This window comes from Phascolarctos cinereus, unplaced genomic scaffold, assembly GCF_003287225.1.
Source record: "Phascolarctos cinereus isolate Bilbo 61053 unplaced genomic scaffold, phaCin_HiC Scaffold_2;HRSCAF=192, whole genome shotgun sequence".
NCBI lineage: Eukaryota > Metazoa > Chordata > Mammalia > Diprotodontia > Phascolarctidae > Phascolarctos > Phascolarctos cinereus.
Window position 1 is genome coordinate 63,712,733 of NW_027555625.1, and position 24,202 is coordinate 63,736,934.

The 24,202-nt window shown below is 38.4% G+C and overlaps 1 protein-coding gene across 1 annotated transcript in view; it reads left to right on the forward strand.

Annotated features, from left to right (window-relative positions):
* The window catches only part of TERB1 (telomere repeat binding bouquet formation protein 1), a 47,148-nt gene that overhangs the window by 12,947 nt on the left and 9,999 nt on the right, over nt 1–24,202 (forward strand). The window contains 11 exon segments of the mRNA XM_078149442.1: nt 21–136; nt 486–608; nt 8,468–8,620; nt 11,891–12,022; nt 14,757–14,882; nt 16,739–16,899; nt 18,597–18,671; nt 18,674–18,969; nt 22,310–22,374; nt 22,700–22,735; nt 22,738–22,794. Coding sequence (XP_078005568.1) covers nt 21–136; nt 486–608; nt 8,468–8,620; nt 11,891–12,022; nt 14,757–14,882; nt 16,739–16,899; nt 18,597–18,671; nt 18,674–18,969; nt 22,310–22,374; nt 22,700–22,735; nt 22,738–22,794 — 1,340 coding nt within the window.

The window sequence follows — 24,202 nt, forward strand, 5'->3', positions numbered from 1 at the left end:
ATTTGCTTGTTCCCTAATAGAACAGCTCTTTCCATGTCTGAGATGGATTTGTCAAATGAAACCATTTACCAGAGTTATCAGCTGTGGTCTTCGGTGTGCAGTGCTTTGTGTGCATGTGTAAATAATCCACAAAATGGTAATGATCTCAGGTGTTTAATTTAGATAATTCCAGAGGTTTTTTATAGCTGGAGTATCTTTTCCTTCCATCTCCACCTGTTGAAGCTTTTTTCCTTCTCTTCAACCTTTCTCACCTTCTATTCAAGCTATAAGCTCCTTCAAAGCATATACTGTATTGTCTTTATTTTCTTTTGTGTCTAACATAGTGTTGTACACAATTATGCTTAAATGTTTGCTGAGCTTGACTTGTAGTTGTGAAAATAAACCTATAAACAAAAATGAAAATCTAATTACTAATAATTCACACTTCAAATAGAAAATTTTTAGCCAGGCTAAAATAACTCATATTTGATTTTAATTTCTTTTAGATGTCAACCAGAAAATTTGCAGTTCAGTTTTCCAACATGCAAATAAATGGCTACAGAGCTGTATAAAACCTGAGATAATTCGCCCTATTTGCTCATTTATTTGCCTGACCGTTGCCAATAACAGTAAGTGTTTTTTAATGGTTGCACTTAGAAGAACAAATTTCTTTTAAGAATAAACATTTGCTTTAGTTCACTAATTTGTTTATAATGTATATTTATCACATACTTGGGAAAATACTGAAGCTGCTAATGCTGTTAAAAAACTCCCGTTTCTCCCCCACACCACAACTCGTTTTTCTCTTTCTTCTTATGCGGTCTAATCCCTTTATTTTTATCCTTGATATTGCCTTCCCAGAGCTTGCCCTATCATTTATGCTCTTCCTGCCACCCTAGTCTCCAGCTTCTCTTTACTGGCTCTTTCCTGCTACCTACAAATCTGCACAGGTTTTTCCTATCTTTTAAAAGCCTTTGCTTAATCCTGCCATCCTCTCACACAGTTATCCTATAGCTGTCCTCCCTTTCATTGCCAGACTCCTAAAAAGAGTCATCTGTACTCATTGCCCCTACTTCCACACCCCCCATTCAGTTTTTGACACCTGACTTCTGACCTCATTACTTTACTGAAATTGTCTCGGAAGTTTTAAGCAATCGCTAATCTTCAGCTAGGTGGCGCAACAGTGCACAGAGTACTGGGCCTGCAGTCAGAAAAATTCATCTTCCTGAGCTGACATCTGGCCTCAGACATTTACTAGCTGTGTGACCATGGGCAAGTCACTGAACCCTATTTGCCTCGGTTTCTTCATCAATAAAGTGAACTGGAGGGGGCAGCTAGGTGGCGCAGTGGATAGAGCACTGGCCCTGAAGTCAGGAGGACCTGAGTTCAAATCCGGCCTCACACCAAACACTTGACACTTACTAGCTGTGTGACCCTGGGCAAGTCACTTAACCCCAATTGCCTGAAAACAAAAACCAAAACAAATAAAATAAACTGGAGAAGGAAATGGCAAACCACTCCAGTGTCTTTGCCAAGAAAAACCCAAATTAAATCATAACAATTTGGACACAACTGAAAAGACTGAACAAAAAAAATCTGCTAAATCAAATGGCCTTTTCTCAGTCCTCCTCTTGAAACCTCTCTTTGGTATTTCAATCAAATAACATTTATTGAGTGCTTACTATATGCCAGGCACTGGGAATACTAAGTCTCTTCAAAGAACTCACCTTTTAGGGAGAGGGGAGATAACATTTAAATAATTGAGTAAATATGAGATGTATACGGGGCATCTGGGAAGTAATCTCAGAGAGGAAGCCACAGGCAGCTAGGGAGACCAGGAAAAGCCTCCTGTAGAAGTTGGCGTATTAGCTGAGACTTGAAGAAAGCCAGGTAAGAGAAGTAGTAGGTGTGAGGAGGCCTTGAATGCCAGTGCATCCATGGGAGACAGCCGTGGATAGGGGACAGACAGAGAGAGGAAGAGGAATGCCCTATGTGAGAATCACCAACATGGAGAGTATAGCTAAATGATGGAGTTTGTGGAAATAAGCAAATCAGAAGAAGGCCACGAGGAGCCAGGCCATGAAGAAGGTTAAAAGCCAGATAGAGAATTTTATCTTTAATCCTGAAAGTAATAGGAGCCAGTGGAATTTATTGGGGGGAGCAGGTCATCACATGGTCAGACTTTCCCTTTACTCACTGCCTGCAAATAATATTTTGGAACCTTGGGCAAATCCCTTAACTTCCCAGGGCTTTAGTTTTCTTCCTCATAATCCCTCCTCCATTTATGTGGGGCTTTATGGCCTACGGAATGCTTTACACAAATTAGATCATTTGATCCTTAAAACGACTCTGTGGAGTCAGTAGAGCAAACATTATCATCACTTTATCAATGAAGAAATTGGGGCTCAGTGACTGGTCCGAGGTCATGCAGCTAGTTAAGTCTCTCTGGGTCTAAGTTCCCTTATAATGAGGTGGGAGGAGGAGAAGGGATTAGTTGACTTTTAGGGTTCTTTCTAGTTTTGAACTAGAAGGGGGAAAAACTAGAAAACTCAATTATATGAGTATTCCACCAAAGATATTTTGAGAAGACTTATATGCTTAAGTAAAGCATTAATACAGAATCATTAATGGCAGTTATCCACATTCCGAGGTATAAAAGGACTAGTTATGTTTTGCAGAGAAAACATGATCCCCTAAATTGTAATAATTGAATACTGCTCTCATGAGGTTTTTGCCTTTTCCTTGAACCTTAGAATTCAGCTTAAAGGACATGGATATAGAATGGCATACTGTCAGCAGATTGTAAGAAATGGAGAATAGCAGAAATGCTGAACTGTTCATTGTATAGTATGACACAAGGTGACCAAAGATGCTTATCACTTTGCAAGTCTAAGTGTTCTTTATTTGAGATATGCTTTAAAAACTGATGAAAACTCATTTTATGTAGTCATATAGCCTAACTTTAGAATTTTTTTTTCATAAAAATTTTCTAGTGATTTTATCAAAAACTTCTTGGATTCTCGCCTTGTCCTGGAAATTTTTCTTATAGTTTCATTTCTAAGTGTAGAAAATTTTGGAAAGACTCTTCTCCCCTACTGAGAATTAAAGCTTTATATTCCTTAAGAACATTAGGGTAAAAATAGTCTTGTTTCTTTAATTGTTCTTGCATTTAATTCATGGAACTAGAGTTGTGCCGGAGAAAAGGAAGTTATGGCAGAATAATAATTAGTGACCATACATGTAACTAAGTCTGTAATTAGATCGCCAGCTTTATGCCTAGGAAGTCTTCCATTAGAAAGATCTGCAGAGAAGGCCAACAGGTGAAGGAGGAACGTTTGGGCAGGGATAAACAAGTAAGCCAAAGAAGACACGAAGGTGTCTTCTCCTGCTAGTGAACCAGTTACTTGTTTGGTCGTGGTGGCTGTATTTGCAGTGATTGTTAGAAAGACAAATATATGTTACAAGGTTACGTAGAGTATATGCTATTTACCTGCATTCCTTAGTGTAGTAATTCATATATTCTGAGAAGTAATGAGCATTAGCTAGAATAGGTGGAATGAAAAAAATGCTCTTGGACAAAAGTTATATTACTTTGTTCTGTGTTCGGATTGAATGAATCGTTCTTGTTCAGTCATTTTAGATGTATCTGACTCTTCGTGATCCCATTTGGGATTCTCTTGGCAAAGATACTGGAGTGGTTTGCCATTTCCTTTTCCAGCTTATTTTATAAATAAGCAACTGAGGCAAACACTTGCCCAAGGTTATACAGCTAGTAAATGTATGAGACCAGATTTGAATTCCTGAAGATGAGTCTTCCTGTCTCCAGACACAGTACTTATCCACTGTGCCACCTAGCTGCTCTAGTATTAAATAAATTAGGAACAGACAAAGTTGGCAGCTTCATGATTACAAACTAAATAAGTAAATCTATTCACTGTGATTCTACTAGGCCCTTTAAATTTGGAACTTCAAGGCTTATCAAATTACTTTCCCTGGAGAAGTACAGAGAAGATATTTCTGTACAGTAGAAGAGAGAATAGTCTAAACATGCTTATAGAAAAGCATAGGTATATTGATGTAAATACAATTTAAGAGTTGGTTTGTAATTGATATGTGCATAAATGCCAAATAAGAATTTTCTTCTACATTCCAATTCAAGTTCAATTCAAACATTTATTGAGGACGTATCATGTGCAAGATACTATAGTAGGCACCAAAGATAAAAATAAAACAGTCTTTACCTCTAAAGATATTACTTTCTACTGAGAGTCTAAACAGGCACACATGAATGTAAGATAATTTGGAGAGAGAGAAAGCACTGACACCTGGGAGGTCAGTAAAGTTTTTATGTGGGGAGTGGCAGTCTTCAAGAAGAATCTTGAAGAAAGTGACCAATTCTAATAGAGTTGAAGAGGCCACATATTCCTGGCAGAGGAGATTGCCTGTACAAAGCCATGGAGATGGGGAGTAGAATACTAAGTCCATACTCTAATGAGTAGGCTAGTTTGATTGGAATGTAGAGTGAAAAGGAGAAATAGGAAAAAAGAGTGGGAGCCAGATTGCGGAGGGCTGTAATTGACAAATTCAAGCACATTATCCCCAAAGCAATAAAGAGACACTGAAGATTTTTGAGTCGGGGAGTAACATAGTCAAATTTTGCCTTATAAAGATCTGGGGGGACATCTGTGTTAGAGATGGATGGGAGAGAATGGAGGTAAGAATATTAATGAGAATACTGTTGCAGTTGTCCAAGGCTTAACACAACCAGAATGTCACCTACAAAGAGAAGCATCTGGAGACTCTCACCATTTATAGGGTACCCCTCTTCAATCTGGACCCCAGATTAGTCATCTTTCCTGAGAAACACCTTTGGAAAGTACATAGCTCCTTGCCTTATGCCTTGCTTGATATTAATAATCAGAGGCTCACTAAACAAATTTATTTCTTTGTGTCTTTCAGAGACTCTTGTATAGTTTTAACATATGCATAGGAAACACCTTGTTTGAAAGTGACATTTTCTTGTTTCCACTCAGTTCCTTTTTTTGTAGTCAATAAGCACAGTGAGGTTTTGGATATGCTGTCCCTTTCAGGCAATTGTGTATCAGTAAAGATATAATCAGCTGTGAAATTTCATTTGTAAAAAGCCTGCCTGTTTCTTATATCAAGGATGCCCTTGATATTGGTATTGACTAAGCTTGCTTAAATGGTCATATTTTTACTTCGTAATATTAATAGGGCATTGTCAGTGACCACATTACATTTGAACAAATAGGTGAGCCAAAGAAATTATTCTTTTTTTTTGCATTTTTTCCCTTTTTTTCTTTTATTAATTTGTTTTGATTTATCAACAATCACTTCCATATGCTTTTGAGTTTAAAATTTTTCTCCCCCTTCCTCGCCACCACCCTCCCCAAGACGGTGTACAATCTGATATAAGCTGTACATTTACATTCCTATTAAACATTTTCACATTAGTAATATTGTAAGTAAAAATTAAGACCAATAGGAGGAACCATCAGAAAGAGGAAACAAAACTCAACAGAAGAGAAAAAAAAAGATAGCAATTCAACTTCCATAGTTCTTTCTTTGGATGTAGATAGCATTTTCCATCACGAGGCCTCTGGAAATGTCTTAGATCCTTGTATTGCTGAGAAGGGTTAAGTTTATCAATATTAGTCATCGCACAACATCACTGTTATTGTGTACAATGTTCTCGGCTCAAAGAAATTATTCTTATAAAAATTTCTAGTCATGAGAAAGCAGATATATGGGTGAGAATTTCTGGCTGTTTTCTTGATCATGTTTTTTTGGTTGCAGTAATACCTGTAATTTTTTCCAAATTATTTGATGTCTTCCTTGCTTTTAGATATCTTGAAAATTCTTCAGTACCCTTAAAATTATTTCATTAAGATAGCATGGACTTCCTCTTCACATACATAGGCTACTCTAGCTGTACCTCCCACTTTTTTTTAACTTTTTTTTATTAATTTATTTTCATTTATCAACAATCACTTCTATAAGCATTTGAGTTTTAAATTTTTCTCCCCCTTCCTCTTGCCCTCTCTCCCCAAGATAGTGTGCAATCTGATGTGGGCTATACATATACATTCCTATTATACATATATATATATATATATAATATATATATTTTCTTTTTGGTGAGGCAGTTGGGGTTAAGTGACTTGCCCAGAGTCACACAGCTAGTAAGTTTTATGTGTCTGGGCCAGATTTGAACTCAGGTCCTCTGACTCCAGACCCTGTGCTCTATCCATTGTGCCACCTAGCTGCCCCACATATTTTCACATTAGTGATGTTGTAAGGAAGAATTAGAACCAATAGGAGGAACCACCAGAAAGAGAAGACAAAACAAAACAGAAGAAGAAAAACAGCAAATAGTATGCTCAATCTTCATTCAAGCTCCATAGTTCTTTCTTTGGATATGGCTAGCATTTTCCATCATGAGACCTTTGGAGATGTCTTAGATCCTTACATTGCTGAGACGTAGGTCTATCAATGTTAGTCATTGCACAGCGTGGCTTTTACTGTGTACAATGTTCTCCTGGTTCTGCTCACTTCACTTAGCATCAGTCGCTACAAGTCTTTCCAGGTTTTTCTGAAGTCTGCCTGCTTATCATTTCTTATAGCACAATAGTATTCTGTTATATTCATATACCACAACTTGTTCAGCCATTCTCCAATTGATGGGGAATTCCCTCAGTTTCCAGTTCTTTGCCATCACAAAAAGAGCTGCTATAAATATTTTTTACATGTGGGTCCTTTTCCCATTTGTATGATCTCTTTGGGATACAGCGCTAGAAGTGCTGTTGCTGGGTCAAAGGGCCACTTTTGTTTCCTTTAGTGCCATTTCTATTTTTTCATTTAGCACAGAAATATGGTGGTTCCATTTGCATTTTTTTATGATTTATCTTATTTTTATTATTGTCTTTTGTTTTTTTGTCATTTTTATTTCTAAATATATTGCTACCCAATGAGTTATCCCTTGTAACAAAAATGAAAAAAAAAATAAAGAGGAAAAAAAGCAATTCATCAAAACCAACACCTCAGTCATATCTGAAAATGATGTTTGGAGGGGGAGGGAAGTTGTCTTAGCCAACCTGACTCTGAATCATAGGAGTTGGTGGGCGTTTACTTCCCAAAGGATAGGCAAAATGCTAGCGTATTTAAGCTCCTGCCCTCCAGGGTACCTTGTTGATTGAGGATATCAAAAGCCTATTCTCTTCAGCTGAGGAGTTGGGTCAGGCGTCTGGGTTGTTAAATTCTTAGTGATCAGGACTTCTTCTGGTCAGGTTTGAAGCTCGCTCAGCATCCTCTGCATGTAATATACACTTGGAGCCATGGGAGGATGGGTATCTAGGTTACGATTTTAGATGGAATCTTGGTGGCAAACAGGCTGAAATATTTTATTTTTTAGGATTTAGTGAAGTAGGGAAGAATAGATAGTGCCTCTGTGTGGTGCAAGAAGCTCTGAGGAGAGGAGGCCCGTAAGTCTGGTCTCTGGTTGGGATTGGATTTGAAGCCGAGCATTCTAGGACTGGGAATGGCAAAGGGAGGAATGGGTGCTGGAGCAGGGGTCTCTGTGTCAGCAGCTACTGCCACCTACCTGGGTGCTCAGTGATAATGGAGGTCTCACGCAGTAAAGGGCACAGGCAATGAAGATTCCTTTTGCATGACTAAGGACCTACTGACCCCTGTCTGGCTTCTGCCTTCCAGGGTACTGGCGGTAGAGTGCTCAGATTATTCAGTGACACAGCACAAAGTAGTACTGACTCCACAGATGGAAGGGGAACCCTTGGAGAAGAGGACCTACCAGGCACTGGGAGATGCTGGCAAAAGAAGGAATAGGTGCTGGTCTAAGAGCCCTAGAGGCAGTGGTGGCCCTCACCTACCTGGGCACTTGGTAGTCCTAGAGGACTAAGGCATGCTGGTTTTCTCAAGTATAGTCATCCTTTTTATAGCACTTAGAGATTTACAAAACACTTGACTATGGTATCTCATTTTATTTTCACAACAATCCAGTGAGGTAGGCATTATTATCATCCTCACTTTATAGATGAGGAAACTGAGGCTGAGAGGGGTTAAATGGCTTGGCCAGGGTCACACAGCTAAGGAAGTGCCTGAGGCAGGATTTGAACTTGGGTCTTTCTTACTTCAAATCTAGCACTTTATCCCCTATGCCATTTGTAAATTGGTGCAAGGTAGTGAGTTTTAGGGCATGGAAGACTTTAACATCTAAGAGGATAGAGCTCTTCTGTGCTCTTCCCTTACCCCTCCCCCCCAGCTCCCAGTCCAGGCAGGTAGCTGCATTTAACTGTCATCATGCATATTTAACATTTCCTTAACTTGTGGACTTTTAAACTAGGCATGTGAAAAAAGCTAAGTGTAGCTAATGTTGCATTTAGTATATAAATAAGATAAAATCATAATTAACTTTCTTTGGTTCTAAGATCTTATTACTTTATTTCCTGAGCACACGTACAAGAATATTTTATATCTATTGGTGGACTGGCCATACTATCTGAAGTTCTGATAAAGCTGGAACATGATTCCCGTGGGAACCTGCCCAGTGCTAAGCTGGCAGTGGTGGTGACTAAGACCCTGGACGCCTGCATTGCTGACAACCGTGAGTGATGGAATTCTAACATCTGCATGTGTCACACCTACAGAATGACAATTGAGAACATTTGGCATCAACCAAAGCGTTGGTGATGGTAGAGAGGTTATTCACACTGCTTGTGTTTAACCAATAGTAGATGTGAAATAAAGGTTTCATACTAGTAACTAAATGCTCATATTGAAGGAACAGAAGAAAGGGATCTAAGTCCAATTTATGCATACCTTACTTATTTGGAGTGAATATAAATGTAGTGCTTTCCAATAACTGTGATTAGTAAGAGCATAATTTAGTTTAATTGAGTTTTTAAAATTAATTTATTTTTAGTTTTCAACATTCACTTCCACAAGATTTTGAGTTCCACATTTTCTCACCGTCTTGTCCCTCCCCCACCCCAAAATGGCATGCATTCTGAATACCCCTAATCTGCCCTCCTTTCTGTCTTTCCCCCCCTTCTCTTATCTCCTTCCCCTTCAATTTTCCTGTTGGGCAGGATAGATTTCTGTACCGCATTTCCTGTATATCTTATTTCCCAGTTGCATGTGAAAACAAATTTTTTTTTATCTTTTGTTTTTAAAATTTTGGGTTCCAAGTTTTCTCCCTTCCTCCCTCCCCACCCACCCTCATTGAGAAGGCAAGCAACTCAATACAGGTTATACATGTGCAGTCATGCAAAACACTTCCATAGTAGTCATGTTGTGAAAAACTAAGTATATTTCCCTTCATCCCATCTCGCCCCCCCATTTATTCTATTCTCTCTTTTGACCCTGTCCCTCTCTAGAAGTGTTTGCTTCTGATTACTCCCTTTCCTAATCTGCCCTCCCCTCTATCATCCTCCTGCTCTCTTGTCCCCTTCTCCCCCTATTTTCTGTAGGGTAAGATGGATTTCCATACCCAATTGAGTGTGTATGTTATTTTCTCCTGAAGCCAAATCTGATTTTCTGTAGGGTAAGATGGATTTCCATACCCAATTGAGTGTGTATGTTATTCTCTCCTTAAGCCAAATCTGATGAGAATAAGATTCATTCATTCCCTCTCACCTTCCCCCTGTTTCCCCTCCACTGTAAAAGCCTTTTCTTGTCTGTTTTATGTGAGATAATTTACCCCATTCTACCTCTCCCTTTCTCCTTCTCCCAGTATAATCCTCTCTCACCCCTTAATTTTATTCTCCAGATATCACCCCTTTATCTTCAGCTCACCCTGTGCCCTCTATTTATCTATCAATAAATCTATCTATCTATCTGTCTATCTATCTATCTATCTATCTGTCTATCTACACACACATACTTATAATTTTTTTCCTTCCAACTACTCTGATACTGACAAAGGACTCATGAGTTACAAATGTCATTTTTCCATGCAGAATAGAAACAGTTCAACCTTAATAAGTCTTTTATGATTTCTCTTTCCTGTTTACCTCTTCATGTTTCTCTTGAGTCTTGTTTCTGAAAGTCAGATTTTCTGTTCAGCTCTGGTCTTTTCTTCAAGAATGCTTGAAAGTCCTCTATTTTACTGAATGTCTATTTTTTCCCCTGAAGGATTATGCTCAGTTTTGCTAGATAGGTGATTCTTGGTTGTAATCCTGTCTACTTTGCCCTCTGGAATATTACATTCTAAGCCCTTTTGTCCCTTAATGTAGAAGCTGCTAAATCTTGTGTTATCCTGATTGTGTTTCCACAATACTTGAATTGTTTCTTTCTGGCTGCTTGCAATATTTTCTACTTGACCTGAGAACTCTGGAATTTGGCTACAATATTCGTAGGAGTTTTTCTTTGGGGATCTCTTTTAGGAGGTGATGGGTGGATTCTTTCAATTTCTATTTTGCCCTCTGGTTTTAAATATCAGGGCAGTTTTCCTTGATAATTTCTTGAAAGATGATGTCTAAGCTCTTTTTTTGATGATGGCTTTCAGATAGTCCAGTAATTTTTAAATTTTCTCTCCTGGATCTATTTTTCAGGTCAGTTGTTTTTCCAGTGAGATATTTCACATTGTTTTCTATCTTTTCTTGCTTTTGAATTTGTTTTACAGTGTCTTGATTTCTCATAAAGTCACTAGCTTCCAATTGCTCCATTCTATTTTTTTTTTGACACAATTGGGGGCAAGTGACTTGCCCAGGGTCACACAGTCCATTCTAATTTTTAAGGAAGTATTTTCTTCAGTAAGCTTTTGGACTTCCTTTTTCATTTGGCCAGTTTTGCTTTTTAAGGCATTCTTCTCCTCATTGGCTTTTTGGACCGCTTTTGCCATTTGGGTTAGGCTATTTTTTAAGGTGTTATCTTCTTCATTATTTTTTTGGGTCTCCTTTAGCAAGTTGTTCACTTGTTTTTCATGATTTTCTTGCATCACTCTCAGTTTTTCCTCTACTTCTCTTGCTTGCTTCTCAAAATCCTTTTTGAGCTCTTCTGTGGCCTGGGACCAATTCATATTTTTCTTGGAGGCTTTGGATGTAGGAGCTTTGACTGTGTTGTCTTCTTCTGGTTGTATATTTTGATCTTCTTTGTTACCAAAGAAAGATTCTATGGTCTGATTCTTTTTGCTCTGCTTGCTAAGATCCCAGCCAATTACTTGAGTTATAAATTCTTTGTTAAGGTAGGAGTCTGCTTCTAGTGTGGAGAATGTATTGTCCTAGGCTTCGGGGGTTTTGTGCAGCTGTTTTCAGAGATACTTGTAGGGACCTGAAAATTTTCAGTTCTTCCAAGGTTCTGTGATCAAGGGTGAGGTGTTTACTCCTTTTCTGGCCTGTGCTGTGGTCTGTGAATGACCACAAGCACTCTTTTATGTCTTGAACTATGAGGAGGCTTTCTTCTGTACAGCCACTACAAGCTTTACCACGCCAGCACTCCTCCTTGCCCCAGGACGCCACCCAGAACTGTGAACCATATTCAAGCATGGGCATAGCAAGAGAATCCTGCACCAGCAGAGAGATCACAACTTGGTGACACATTTCTGTTCAAAGGCCAAGCAAGATAAGAGTATGTTACCATGTAATCAGCATGACATTTGTCATGCAACAGGATTCCCAGCAACCAGAGTCTACATGTGTTCAGATGAGGCTGAGAGGGAATGTCTTCTTGTTCATAGGACAACCTTTCATAGTGTGCTGGTGGAATGAGATTTTATGCAGGCAAGTGTGATTCCCCACAGTCTCCCAGTGGTTATGTAGCTCCCAAAAGGAGTTAGAGAAGACTCTGGAAAATAGACAACATATCTATATCTATATCTATATATATATCTGAAGTTTTCTAATACTTACTCTTTTTTGATCTTTTGTGCTTACAGCTGCTGTTGGGGTAGTAGTGGCCAAATATCACATTGTATCCAAGCTTCTGACACTGCTACTTAATGAGAGTCTGGATTCAGGAGAAAAATTTAGCATTATTCTTGCCCTTGGACATTGCACAGAAGCTTGTGGTAAGTATGGGTTTCATTGAATGAACTTGGTACCGCAGATGACTAGGAAAGCACTTCATACGTTTTGTTCCCCAGTAAGCCTGAGCCAGCATGGAATGTAGGAGAGAAGCCTAGACTGGGCATCAGTTTGGCCTGATTCAAATCCTAGCTCTTCTACTGATACTTTATTCAAGTCATTCAACTTCTCTAAGGCCCAGTTTCCTTATCTGTAGAATGAGATGGTCTCTTGGGTTCCTTCTAGCTCTAGAAGGTCCCCTGACCTGGATTCTCCCAAGAATTACCACAGATCCTCGTGAGACATAACTTCCTTGTCTTTAACAGATTCAGATCCTATCAATTTCTTTTTCTTTGTTTTGATTCCTTCATTTTAGTTTTGAGCTGGATTTTCCACTGGAATATTGTCATTAGAAAATAAAATTGATGTGGCATGTTAACATGTTTCCTATCTTCTTAGCCAGCTGTAAGTTAGGTTGAGCAGTGGATAATGCCGGACCTGAAGTCAAGAAGACCTGATTGGTGTTCATAGACCATCTCATAAATTTATTAGCTGTGTGACCCTGGGCAAGTCACTTAACCTCTGTCTGCCTCAGTTTCCTCATCTGTAAAATGAGTATAACAATCGTACTTTCCTCTCAAGATTGTTGTGAGGATCAAGCAAGATAATATTTGCAAAATTCTTTGCAAACCTTAAAGCACAATGTAAATTATAGCTATTGTTTTGTAAAGTAGAACCTACAATAGTTTTCATGAACTTCCAATTACAATGATGTTTCCTTATAGGACTCTATAATTTCTGTCTTTTCAAATGGTTATTCAAATTTGGGAATATATAGAAAACAAAAACCATGAATCTCTTATATAATTAAGTGGAAAACGTGAAATTGTGGGGGAAATACAATACAAGGAAAAAGTAAAGAATTAAGAAAAAGTTATTTCTGTCATATGATATTTATTGAGTACTTGTCACATATTTTTTAGGAATTTTGTTTATAAAAATCTGACTTCCTCACAAAGTGTCAGCCACATCATTTTAACAAATATTTACTTACTATGTGTCCAACATTGTGCTAAAAGCTATGGAATGTAAGAATAATAGAAGATATATTCCCTGCCCTTGTTGAGTTTATAATCTAATGAGGTAGATAGAACTTTTATAAGCAAAAAACATTTAGAATAATGTAAACAAGTTTGAAGTTATGTTTGATTCTAAGTATTATTGAAATTCAGAGAAGGACAGGTGGGTATAAGCTCACAGAGAGAGGAGGCTCAAAGTGGGTATCAATTAAAGTGACAAATTAAAACTTGAATAATCATTTTTTTCAAAGTGACTTGCCCAAATTTAGAACTTTACTAACAACAAAAACAAGTAGACCTTGGGTAAGTCCCTTTCACAGCCTCAGTTTCTTCATTCATTAAATTGGGGTAAGGGTTAAATGAAGGTCTCTGAAGCCTTTTCAGCTCCTGAGCTTCTCTTCCCAATGATAATATGATCTCTAAGTTCCATTCTAATTCTAACATTCTATCATCTTGTGATTGTCATAAAATTCTAAAATAAATTATTTTGAAATGATGTTTAAAAATCAGAAAAATGTTATTCCATAATACTTTACACTGGGTTTATTAAAACAGCTGCTCTTTAGTACCTTCCAGAGCAGCAAATCATGCAGATTGTCCAATGTGCCATTTCTGTAGAATTGGAGAATTTACAAAGCATTTTATATATGCCGTCTTATTGGATCCTCACAGCAGCTGTGATGTAGAAAGGGCAAGTATTATTATTCACATTTTAATATCTTCCCAAGTGAGTTCTCACTGTGAGTTTATGGTAGAGTTGGTATCAGAACACAGGTCTCCCAATTCCCAACCTCAGCTATTTACATAATATCATAATGACTGGGGACACTTTTAAGATTTTCCATTTCTTTTATCTCCATCTTCTGATGGTGATACTAATTAAGAAGTGCACAAGGAAATGCAGACATGAAGAAACAATAGAACTGAAAAATACACAGATTGAATTGCATTAGCCTAATTGAGTTGATTTTGCATGTTTAAGTCAAAATTTGGATAGTTTAGGGGTATTTTTCTCTAATTAGGGAGGATTTCCTTCCTGGGATGACTCCTTTTTAATACTTCATTGAGAGATGGAGAGAGTACCTTAGATTTTTAAAAGCTGTGCTAATGAAGCACAGACTCTGTCTAGGCCAGTTATGCTGGAAAAGCTTAGAGTATAGAGGTACTGGGTGATGATGGTTTTTTTTTTTTTTGCCCATGGCAAATATTGAAGACCATTTGCTCAGTTGTAGAGGGGCTGTGACTTACATTAGTAGAGAGAGAAATCTTTGAAGCAAGTACAGCAATCTATCCAAACTATATGTATGTAATATATATGTATATGTTTAGATATACGTGTATATCTTAATAACCGTACATACACACATATTCAAGTTCAAAAGTAAAATGTTTATCACTTGATAAGATGATATATTTTTAGAGCAAAGATTATTGCCTGGGTTGAAAATACTTTAGAACTCTCTCTCTATATATATTTTTCCTTTAATTTTTTATTAGCTTAATGAACAACATTTTTGATTGGGAGAAATTGTGTTATCTGTTGGAAATTTTTGCAACTGCTTAAAATTCCTGCAAGAAAGAATTAGAGTGTGGTTTAGAGTATTTAATGACGAAATAATTTGCTGTCACAATTTTATCTAACATAGATTATATTTTATAGAAGAGAATCAGCTTCATCTGTTTAAGAACAATGGTCTGCCATTAATGATCCAAGTCTTAACTGAATCACAGAATGAGGAACTAAACAAAGCTGCTACCTTTGTGCTTCACAACTGCAAAAAAATTAGTAAGTTTACTCTTGATTTAAAAAGCAAATCAAAACAAAACAAAAACAGTTCTTCCCGGTTTTATATAGATTTATTTGCATTTATGTTGGTGGTAAAAAAGAAGAAAACCCTTAATTACCTAAAAGCATTATATAAATCTAAGCATGGTGTGATGGAAAGAAGATTGACTTTGGAGTCAGAGGACCTGAGTGTGAATCAGGGCTCTGCTTCTTAATGGTATACCTTAGTGACATCACTGACACTCTTTGAGACTCAGTTTGCTGACGAAGAAAATGAAGGTATCGAACTAAGATTCATTCCGGTTCTGTAGCTATGATCCTTTGAAGGAACTGGGGATGTTTACCCCAGAGGTGAGCATTTAGGAAGAGTCTTGGTAGCTATAATGCGGAAAAGGAGTTAAGTTTGTTCTACTTGACCCCCCACCCCCACCCCTAAGAGCTGGATGTGTGGGTGGAAGGTGCAGAGAGGCAGATTTAGGCTAGCCAAAAGGAAAAACTTCCTAATAATTAGAACTACCCAATTGTAAGTAGAATGGGCTGTCTTGGGAGGTAGTGGACCTTGCTCTCACTACACTTCTTCAGGCAAAAGCTGGATGATCACTTGTTCAGTATGTCCTAGAAAACATTCTTGCATTGGCACCAAAGAAAAAAGTGCATTTACCTGCATTCTTGGTGGATTGTGGAACGTTACCCATACAGTCAGACTAGATTGATTTGTTGTTTAGTTCTGCTAATATGTTTTTTCTCCTTTATTATTCTCTTTTACAAGGTTCTCCAGGATATGGGAGGGAGAGATAGTTATATTTTGAAATGAAGATGACATGAAAATAAAAGATAGCAATTTCCTTTAAAAGAAGATACTTATGTTAATTTTGGGGCTGGATTAGATGACTTTTGAAGTTCTGCTCAGCTCTGACATTCTTTGATTCTGTGAAATGCCTCCTTCTCCATGAAGTCTTTCTTGGTCCTTGCTATTGATTTGCCCCTCAGACTTCATATAACCATTTCTGTAGTGTACTTATCATGTATTATTGTGTCTTTTCAAAAAAATTAATTTTCGGGGGCAGCTAGGTGGCGCAGTGGATAGAGCACTGGCCCTGAAGTCAGGAGGACCTGAGTTCAAATCCAGCCTCAGACCAAACACTTGAAACTAGCTGTGTGACCCTGGGCAACTCACTTAACCCCAATTGCCTCAAAAAAAAAATTAATTTTCTTTTTCATAAGAACTTAATGAACATCAACAAACAAGATCATTTTAACAGGAAAAGAATAAGAAAAAGGGAATTGTATATGAAATTAAATTATTATGTATAGGTTCTTTTTTTTCCACTACATACATCTTTTTTTGTATAATTTAAATTTAACATGGTAATTCTAACACTATCCTGTTTTTGTTTCATTCTGAACTTCCTTTTGCTCTCTTCTGTTTGTTTTTTTTAATGATTCATTAATATTCTTTCTTTGTTTTCTTTCTTTTTGAAATATTACTATCATTACCCCATGCTCATTTTCAAATTTCCCCCCAGAAACAAAAATAAAAGCCTTCCCTGGTAACAAATAAATATGGCCAGTCAGATATGATTTGGTTTCATGATTATTCATGAATGTCATTTTCCTACTAAATTTTATCTTATCTAAAGTCTGTTATCTCTTTCTCCCAGTACCTAGCATAGTATTCTGTGCACAGTAGCCATATTATTAAATGCTTATTGAGATCTTTCATGAAGATAAGCTGGAAAGGTGGTAGATGAGTAGATGAGCAACTTTTTTTTTGTTTTATTACCTAGTTAAATGACTAAAATGATAAAGCTTTGTAGTAAATGATAAACTATCCACTTTTTTCTGTTTTATAAAAGCAGAGAAATTATCTCTAAACCTAGAAGAATTTTCTTCTGATATGAATGAAGCACAAGAGTTGAAAGAATTGAAGATGAGAGAGAAGAATATTGAAGACTTCTGGAAGAAGGCAAAAGAAATTCTTCACAGAATAAAACAGCTTGAAAATAAAGAAGATGAGGTCAGCTTGCTTATTTTCAGGAATATAAAGCCTCTTGCAAAGATTTTTGTTAAGGTTGGAGGCAAAAATCCTTTCTAAATGGGTCTATCGCAAGTAGGAGAAATACGAGCATCTGCAGCATGTGATCAAAACTTTTCATTTGAAAATGTAGACCATGATAAAAGGAAGTTTTGGAGAAGAGAAGACTAGCTAGCAAGGACAGTTGAACAAGTCATTTCAATTCTTCACTGTATAGATGCACATGGGTGTGCGTGAGTACACAAATATGTGTGTGTGTGTGTGTGTGTGTGTGTGTGTGTGTGTGTGTGTAAACATGTGGTAGGATCATACCTTTAGAGTCAATAGGAACCTTAGCGATGATCTGATCAGGCTCCTGCATTCTAAACTGCCTAAGGTCCCACTGTTCATGGGTAAAAGTGACAGAATTTGAACTTGGATCCTCAGTCTTTATAGCTAGTACTAATGAAGCTTACTTATATACAGATATGTGAATGTCTGTATATATACAGAGATCTCTTCTTCCTTTTCTTTAGTGTTAATGTTACCAGAATCTTAATATGTTTTATAAATATTATTATTCTTGCTTTTGGCCAGGTTCAAGAGGTTTTGATTTAATGTTCACTAAAGGACAGACATATTCTCAATGACTGGTCTCTGCTGGCTCCTGGGAAGACACAAAGATAGATAAGACAGTAAACCCTTGAGGAGCTTACAGTCTGTTAGGTATGAGGGTCCAGGCCTCTAATTTATAGAAGTTGAGTCGCTATTTAGAACAGCAAACAAACCTCTGTTCTCCATTCCTGAAAGTGATGAAAGAATATAAAAGGCATTTTTGAACATGAAGGCCTTGGGCCCAGCCCAGGCAGGATCCATTTCTGCAGAAGTTCTGTGGAGCTGGATGCGCATCCATCTACCTTCTGGATTGGTATCTGGCGGTCCCCTAGAGAATTGGTGGACATCTCTAATTGCCAGGAAGCTCCTTCTTAGACTTAGCAAAAATCAGCTTCCCCCTCGTGATACAGAGTAGCTCCCATTCCTTCAGGATTTACATGTTATCCCCCACAACAGCCTGTGAGATAAGGAAGGCAAGCATGATCATTACCTGGTGTAAGGAGACTGAGGCTCAGAGAGGCGAGCCAATGTGCCCATGGTCACATAGGTAACAAGGTTTGGAGCCAGGATTGGGACGTGGTCTCAGTGCTCCAAGTGTGGGGCTTTTTTCAATATGCTGCTGTGGGTTTTTGCCCATGATGCTAGCTAACATTTACAGTTGCATTGAGATCTGTATAGAAAACAACACAAAGAAATGAAATCATTTCTTTCTTTGTATATTTTTTGTTTTGTTTTTTTTTTTTTTATTTTTGGTGAGGCAATTGGGGTTAAGTGACTTGCCCAGAGTCACATAGCTAGTGAGTGTTATGTGTCTGAGACCAGATTTGAACTCAGGTCCTCCTGACTCCAGGGCCAGTGCTCTATCCACTGTGCCACCTAGCTGCCCCAAATTTTTTGTTTTCTATAAAATGTTTGCCTGTTTTTCCCTTTTCCACTCCAAAATGGAGATGTTTCCCATTACTTATAAAAATGTATTTCTGTTATACATTACAAAATTCACCTATTTCTTGTATAGAGAATGAAAGGAAACGCAAAATGTGGATAGATCTTCTTGGAGGTATTTACTTGATATTTTTCTGTTACAGGAAAAAATAGGAAGAAGAGAATTGGTTGGTGATTCTTTGCCAAGGAGCTTAAATACCCAAAATACATCAAAACCTCTAGAGTGGATAGCACTGATAGAGGTGCTGATGCAGAAAGAAGCTGCCCCAAAAAGCAATGTGAGCCTCAGAGCTGTGAGCCAAATGCTGCAGAGAGGTGTGATGGCTCTGCAGGGCATGAGCCCCAGAATCCAACGAGGAGTGACAAGGCAAATCCAGTCAGTGCCTGTTATAAAGAGTGTGGGCCTGGCAACGTTCTGAGCACCACTAGTGCGCCATCGACTGCCAGTGCCCCCAGAAGTCATAGCTCGTACAGAGGAGTGACTTGTGAGAAGAGGGCTTTGTTATTACAAACAAGGTACAGTATGTGAAAGGTAAACCTAAGCAAAGAGCAATGAAGCAGGCATGTTTAATATTAATATAACACATCCCACATTCATGCTGCTTCAGTGGATCTGTGATGTTATTGATGTTGGTATTGCCTTTACCTGTACAGATCCCAGGCCACTCACCTCTTCTCATTCTGTCACACCCTTGTTAGTGTTCTCCAGTCAGTTCTCTACTGGAAGTCCCCTCAGCTTGCTGGTAGTTTTCCTTTAGATCTTTTGACATTACTTTTGACATTACTATGCAGTCTGTGGGCTCTCCCTCTGTAATCTGCTGATCTTATCATATGACAGATTCAACCCCTTTTCAGGTCATATAACTCTTTGATTATATAGTTCATGCAGCTTCGGTTATGTTCATTGTTGGTAATATCCTATGGGGGCAGCTAGGTGGTGCAGTAGATAGAGTCCTGGACCTGGAGTCATAAGACTCCTCTTCCTGAGTTCAAATATGGCCTTAGACAATTGTGTGTGCCTGGGCAAGTCACTTAACCCTGTTTGCCTCAGTTTCCTCATCTGTAAAATGAGCTGGAGAAGGAAAAGCCAAACCACTCCAGTAGCTTTGCCAAGAAAACCCCAAATGGGGTCGTGAAGAGTCAGACACAACTGAAAAATGATTGAATAAAAAATATGCTGCAGCCTATTTATGTACACTGGGTACCTGTCCTTTGCCCTTTGGGTGGTTAGTAATTTTGATTCTTCCATGATTTATATCCCTATAGCATCATTGGAATGCTGTTCGCATTACAAAGATCAGGTTTTATTTCAGGAAGAAGCCTGGGTTATTGAAAGCATTGCACGATTTCCCAGATTGAATCCTGCCCACTCTATTTCTCTTATTAAATTCTGGGCCAGCTCATTATCCATCTTTAGTGTTTGTCCTTGATCTGTTGGCTGGCTTTCCCACTGTATATCAGTGTCTGCAACAACAGAGAGCCTTTATCCCCTTGGTTTTTCCTTTCTGGATAGTTAGGTAAAACCCTTAAATGCTTCTGGAGGCTCCACATAATTCCAGGGGTTGATGTGATCAGCACAGAGTCCTCAACAGGAAGTAGAAGTCAGGGTACTCAGCTGTTTGTGCTGGTCCAGGTTCATAGCTTGTCCCCCTAGCTCAGGTAAGAAGAACAGGCAGGATGAAGCCATTAAGTCAGAACCAGTCTAGCAATGCTTACTGAAAGATGCTTGCTTATGGACAGAGAAGTTTGTGGGGATTAGACAAAACAGAAATTTTCTTCAGTCTTATGTACATAGTTCATCCTTGAGATAATGACGTGTGTGAGGCCTCTCCTAATTCCCACAGCATCTAGGAGCCTTCCTCCTCCCTGAATTATTTTCTGTTTATTTTGCTTATAATTGTACAAATATATGTTATCTCCCCCTGTGGAATATAAACTCCATGAGGGCAAGAACTGTCATTTTTGCCTTTATATCCCCAGGACTTAGCAGAGTCTAGAACATGAGCATGTCTAGAACTTTTTTGTTTTGTTTTGTTTTTTGGCTAGACAATAGGGTTAAGTGACTTGTCCGAGGTCACACAGCTAATAAGCATTAAGTGTCGGAGGCCAGATTTGAAAGAACCTTTCTTTCTTAAGTATATAGTCCCTAGTCAGACCATTTGATTTTTCCTGTTGACTCTTGTCTATCTGGCCCCATGTTTTTTGTTTGTTTGTTCTTCTGGCCACTGTCTACAGTTTTTCAACCAAAAGCCAGCAAGACCTCCTTGTTGCTGGTGGCTAGACAAAGTCAGAGATGGGGAAATAATTTTGTCAACTGATGCTAAAGCATTGTTCATGGGATTTAGAGTTGGAAGGATGTTAGAGATCAGGGTCACAGAAGTTGTGAGCTGAAGGGCTGGCGTTGGCCCCCAGACTGTCTGCCTCTAAATTCAGCACTCAGTCTGCTGCACCATACTAACCTCGTGCTCCTTACACAGATATGATGCTGAGTCCAGGAGACTCATTTCCAGTGCCCTGGCAAGGGGCATAGGAGTGTCCTTCCAGTGTTCTGAAGGTGCCACTGAACATCTTAAACTTTCTCTGATCATTTCTTTCCCTTCTTTTTTCTCATTTTAACTTGATTATACCTATACGAAATGTTGAAGATGGAGAAGAAAACACTATTTGACTTGTTCTAGGCTCTACACTTCTCATGGTGGCCAGAGCCTTCAAACCCACCTCCTCACCCCTCTATTTCAACCTTAGTTCAATCATGATGCCTTCTGGTTCCCAGTTTCCTTTAATAGTTTCCCTCGCAGCTGAGGTGGCTCACCCGTGTTATATCATGTTACATTCACCTGTGTTTGGGAGATGGAGGATTTCATTTCCATGAGGGTGGGCAACTTCTGACAGTTTCTACTGATTAACACCTAAAATACCTGCTGACTTGAAGTAACTGTCATGTAGGGCCTCTGGTCCTACATATGCCATTTATTTGGCAACTCTGAGTCCAGACTAAGAGCAAATTCTGCCTGAGGGAAGAAGAAGAGGTATATAATTGGGAGCTGAGTCCAGGTAAATCTAAAGGCCAGGTCAAGCTGGCACTGAGGTTTCTTCAGACTACTAAAATCCACATATGCTGCAATGCATGGGAAAATCAGTTGTAGATGTGTCAGTTCAAAGTGAAAGGAGGCCGGGATAGGGAATGCTCAAGGTTTTAGCTCTTGTGTGAGTCAATCTGCCTTACCAAGACTTTAACCTTTTTGTGGCAGCTGTTTCTGCTCTTCACTCCATCCTCCCTTGACCTGCTGATGTCATCCTGAGCTAGGTCAACCAGGCCCTCCTCTGCCTTAGGAAACCATTTCCTATCTTTGAGCCTCAGTTTCCTCACCTGGGGCTGTGCTAGTTAGTCTCCTCTGATTCCTGTTACCCTGCCATAACAGCCTCTTCACTGATCTCCCTGCTTCTTCCCACACTAATCCGTGCTGATGCCATGTCCAGATTCTTCTGAAAATAAAGGCAGGGGCTAAAAGTAGAGAGTTAATACTCTGTACTTTGTGTACTTCTTTTCTGTTTGTTTTCCTCCTTGTATTCTCTTTCCTTTGTTCTTCACTCCTCCTTCTCATTTATCTCTAATTTTGTTCTTTCTCCCCTCAGAATATCTTAGGTCTGCCAGTGGCTCCAAAGATTATATTCAGGGCTACTGAATTTACAAACTATTCCAGACATGTGTAGTCAGCCCGTACCCTGCCTACTGCTATTCTTCTGCTTGCTAAACACTGAGCATTCTTACTCTGCTTTATTCATAAAAAGTGCTTTGCCCTCATTGCTAATGTTATGTTTTATTTTTAATACCCTAATCTCCATCTTCTTTTAGTGAACAAGCTTGTAAATGTCCAACTCCAGTTGTCAGAAATAGAAAGCATCAGTTACCAGTAACAGGTACAGTGACAAAATTTTTTGTTTCCTTTTTTAACCAAAACACTTAATTGGGTATTACAGCTAATAATAATACTCATGTATCTCTGCTCCCCACCCCCTCAATGATGGCCTAACACCACTGTTCTCATCCCTGTCTGGTAGAAGCATTCTCTTTCTAAAACTTCGCCTCTATTTGAGCAGCAGGGTGTCTGTTTTAGGAGAACGTAGAGGATGGAGCACTTCAGTACACCCATCCTGGGGGGAGGAAAAGCCCTTTATAAATGCTAAGCCCTTTTTGTTATCATGAATGTAGACAAATCTTGTATTTTATAATCTTTCTTTTCAGATCCACTTGCATTGTGTTCAGACATAATCAGCAAAGAGCTTCCAATTTTCAAGGAAGTGACAGTTATCCTAAAACATTGAATTTCAGGTGTTCAGGTAAATTTTTTTTAGCAATTAGAGCTACTTCGTAATTAACACAGTTCTAGATTGTCAGACAGTTATTTAGTTTTTTCTTTGCAGAGCTACTAAATTTCACTTTTCTTCTTCAACATAAAAAATGAACCTCCTAGTCTCAAATTTAAACTTTTTTTTATAGGCTGTTAGCCCCTAATTCTGTTCTTAGGTCTAAACTTACTTCTCTTACCAATCCAAACTGATGCCCTCTTTCTCTCTGAACATCTCTGGTCACCTAGAAAACAATGAAAAAAAATCCAGTGTAATATGATAGGAACATGAATTTCTCAACAACTCCCCTTCCCTCTGATATAAACCCATGGAAGGCTGCTCATTGGCTTTTCTGAGCTAATGAATTAAAAAACAGAGCTCCTTTTAGTTCACTTTTTGGAACAACTATCTTCTTCCTGATGTGTACATTGTAACTTTATTAGATAACAATTATTCTTTCATATTTTTGAGACCTTAATGTAAAGCACTGTGTTCTGGATTGTTCTGTAAACACTTTAGGCACACAAATATAAATTTTTTTTTTCACTATTTCTATCAAATAGTATAACAATGTATAGTAAACATTTTACAATTATTTCTTCTTTCTCCTTGGCATTTCAACACACTTCCCATAGTTTTTAGTCTGTGACCTCTCTCTTAAAACTCTAGCTCCTTCCCCAAACCCATATTCTCTCAATAGATGTCCTTGCCTCTTGTTTGTAGAGAAGATCCGTACCATCCAGCATGAGTTCTCTGCCTACCTCCATCCTACCATAATATCTCATTGTCAGTGTATCGATGTTTTCATCCTTCCCATCAATCTTAAGAAGAATTTCCTTTTTTCTTCTCTAAACGTGCCTTTACCTGTGTTCTAGACCCCATCCTTTCCCTGATTTTCTAGGAGCTCACTCACAATTAGTGAAGCAGTATAATGAGGTAGAGTGAGCATTACCTTGGAGTTAGTAGACTAGAGTTCTAATCCTACCTTTTCCTCTATTTGACTGTGACTTTGGAATGTATTTCAGCCTGTTTCCTTATCTTTAAAATGAAGGAATTGGATTCAGTAAACACTGAGGTCCCTTTCAGCTCTATTCTGTAGTTCACATCATTTTGTCCTTCTTCAGTCTCTTCTTATAGAATGTAAATTCCTTGAGGACAGAGACTTAAATTTTCTCTTTGTATCCTTGTTACCTAGTTACATTGTCTAGTTTATAGTCAGTATTTCATGTTGGAGCAGGATTGGACTGAATTCAAATTCTGTCCCTTCCACTTTCAAATATGCACAGGTCTGTGCTATCTTTAGGGTGTGAAGGAAGGAAGAAAGAGAAATTTATTTGCTCCTGCTACTCCTTATTGCTTCCATTCAATCTCACACTTTCCTTTCACCGTAAAATTCCTC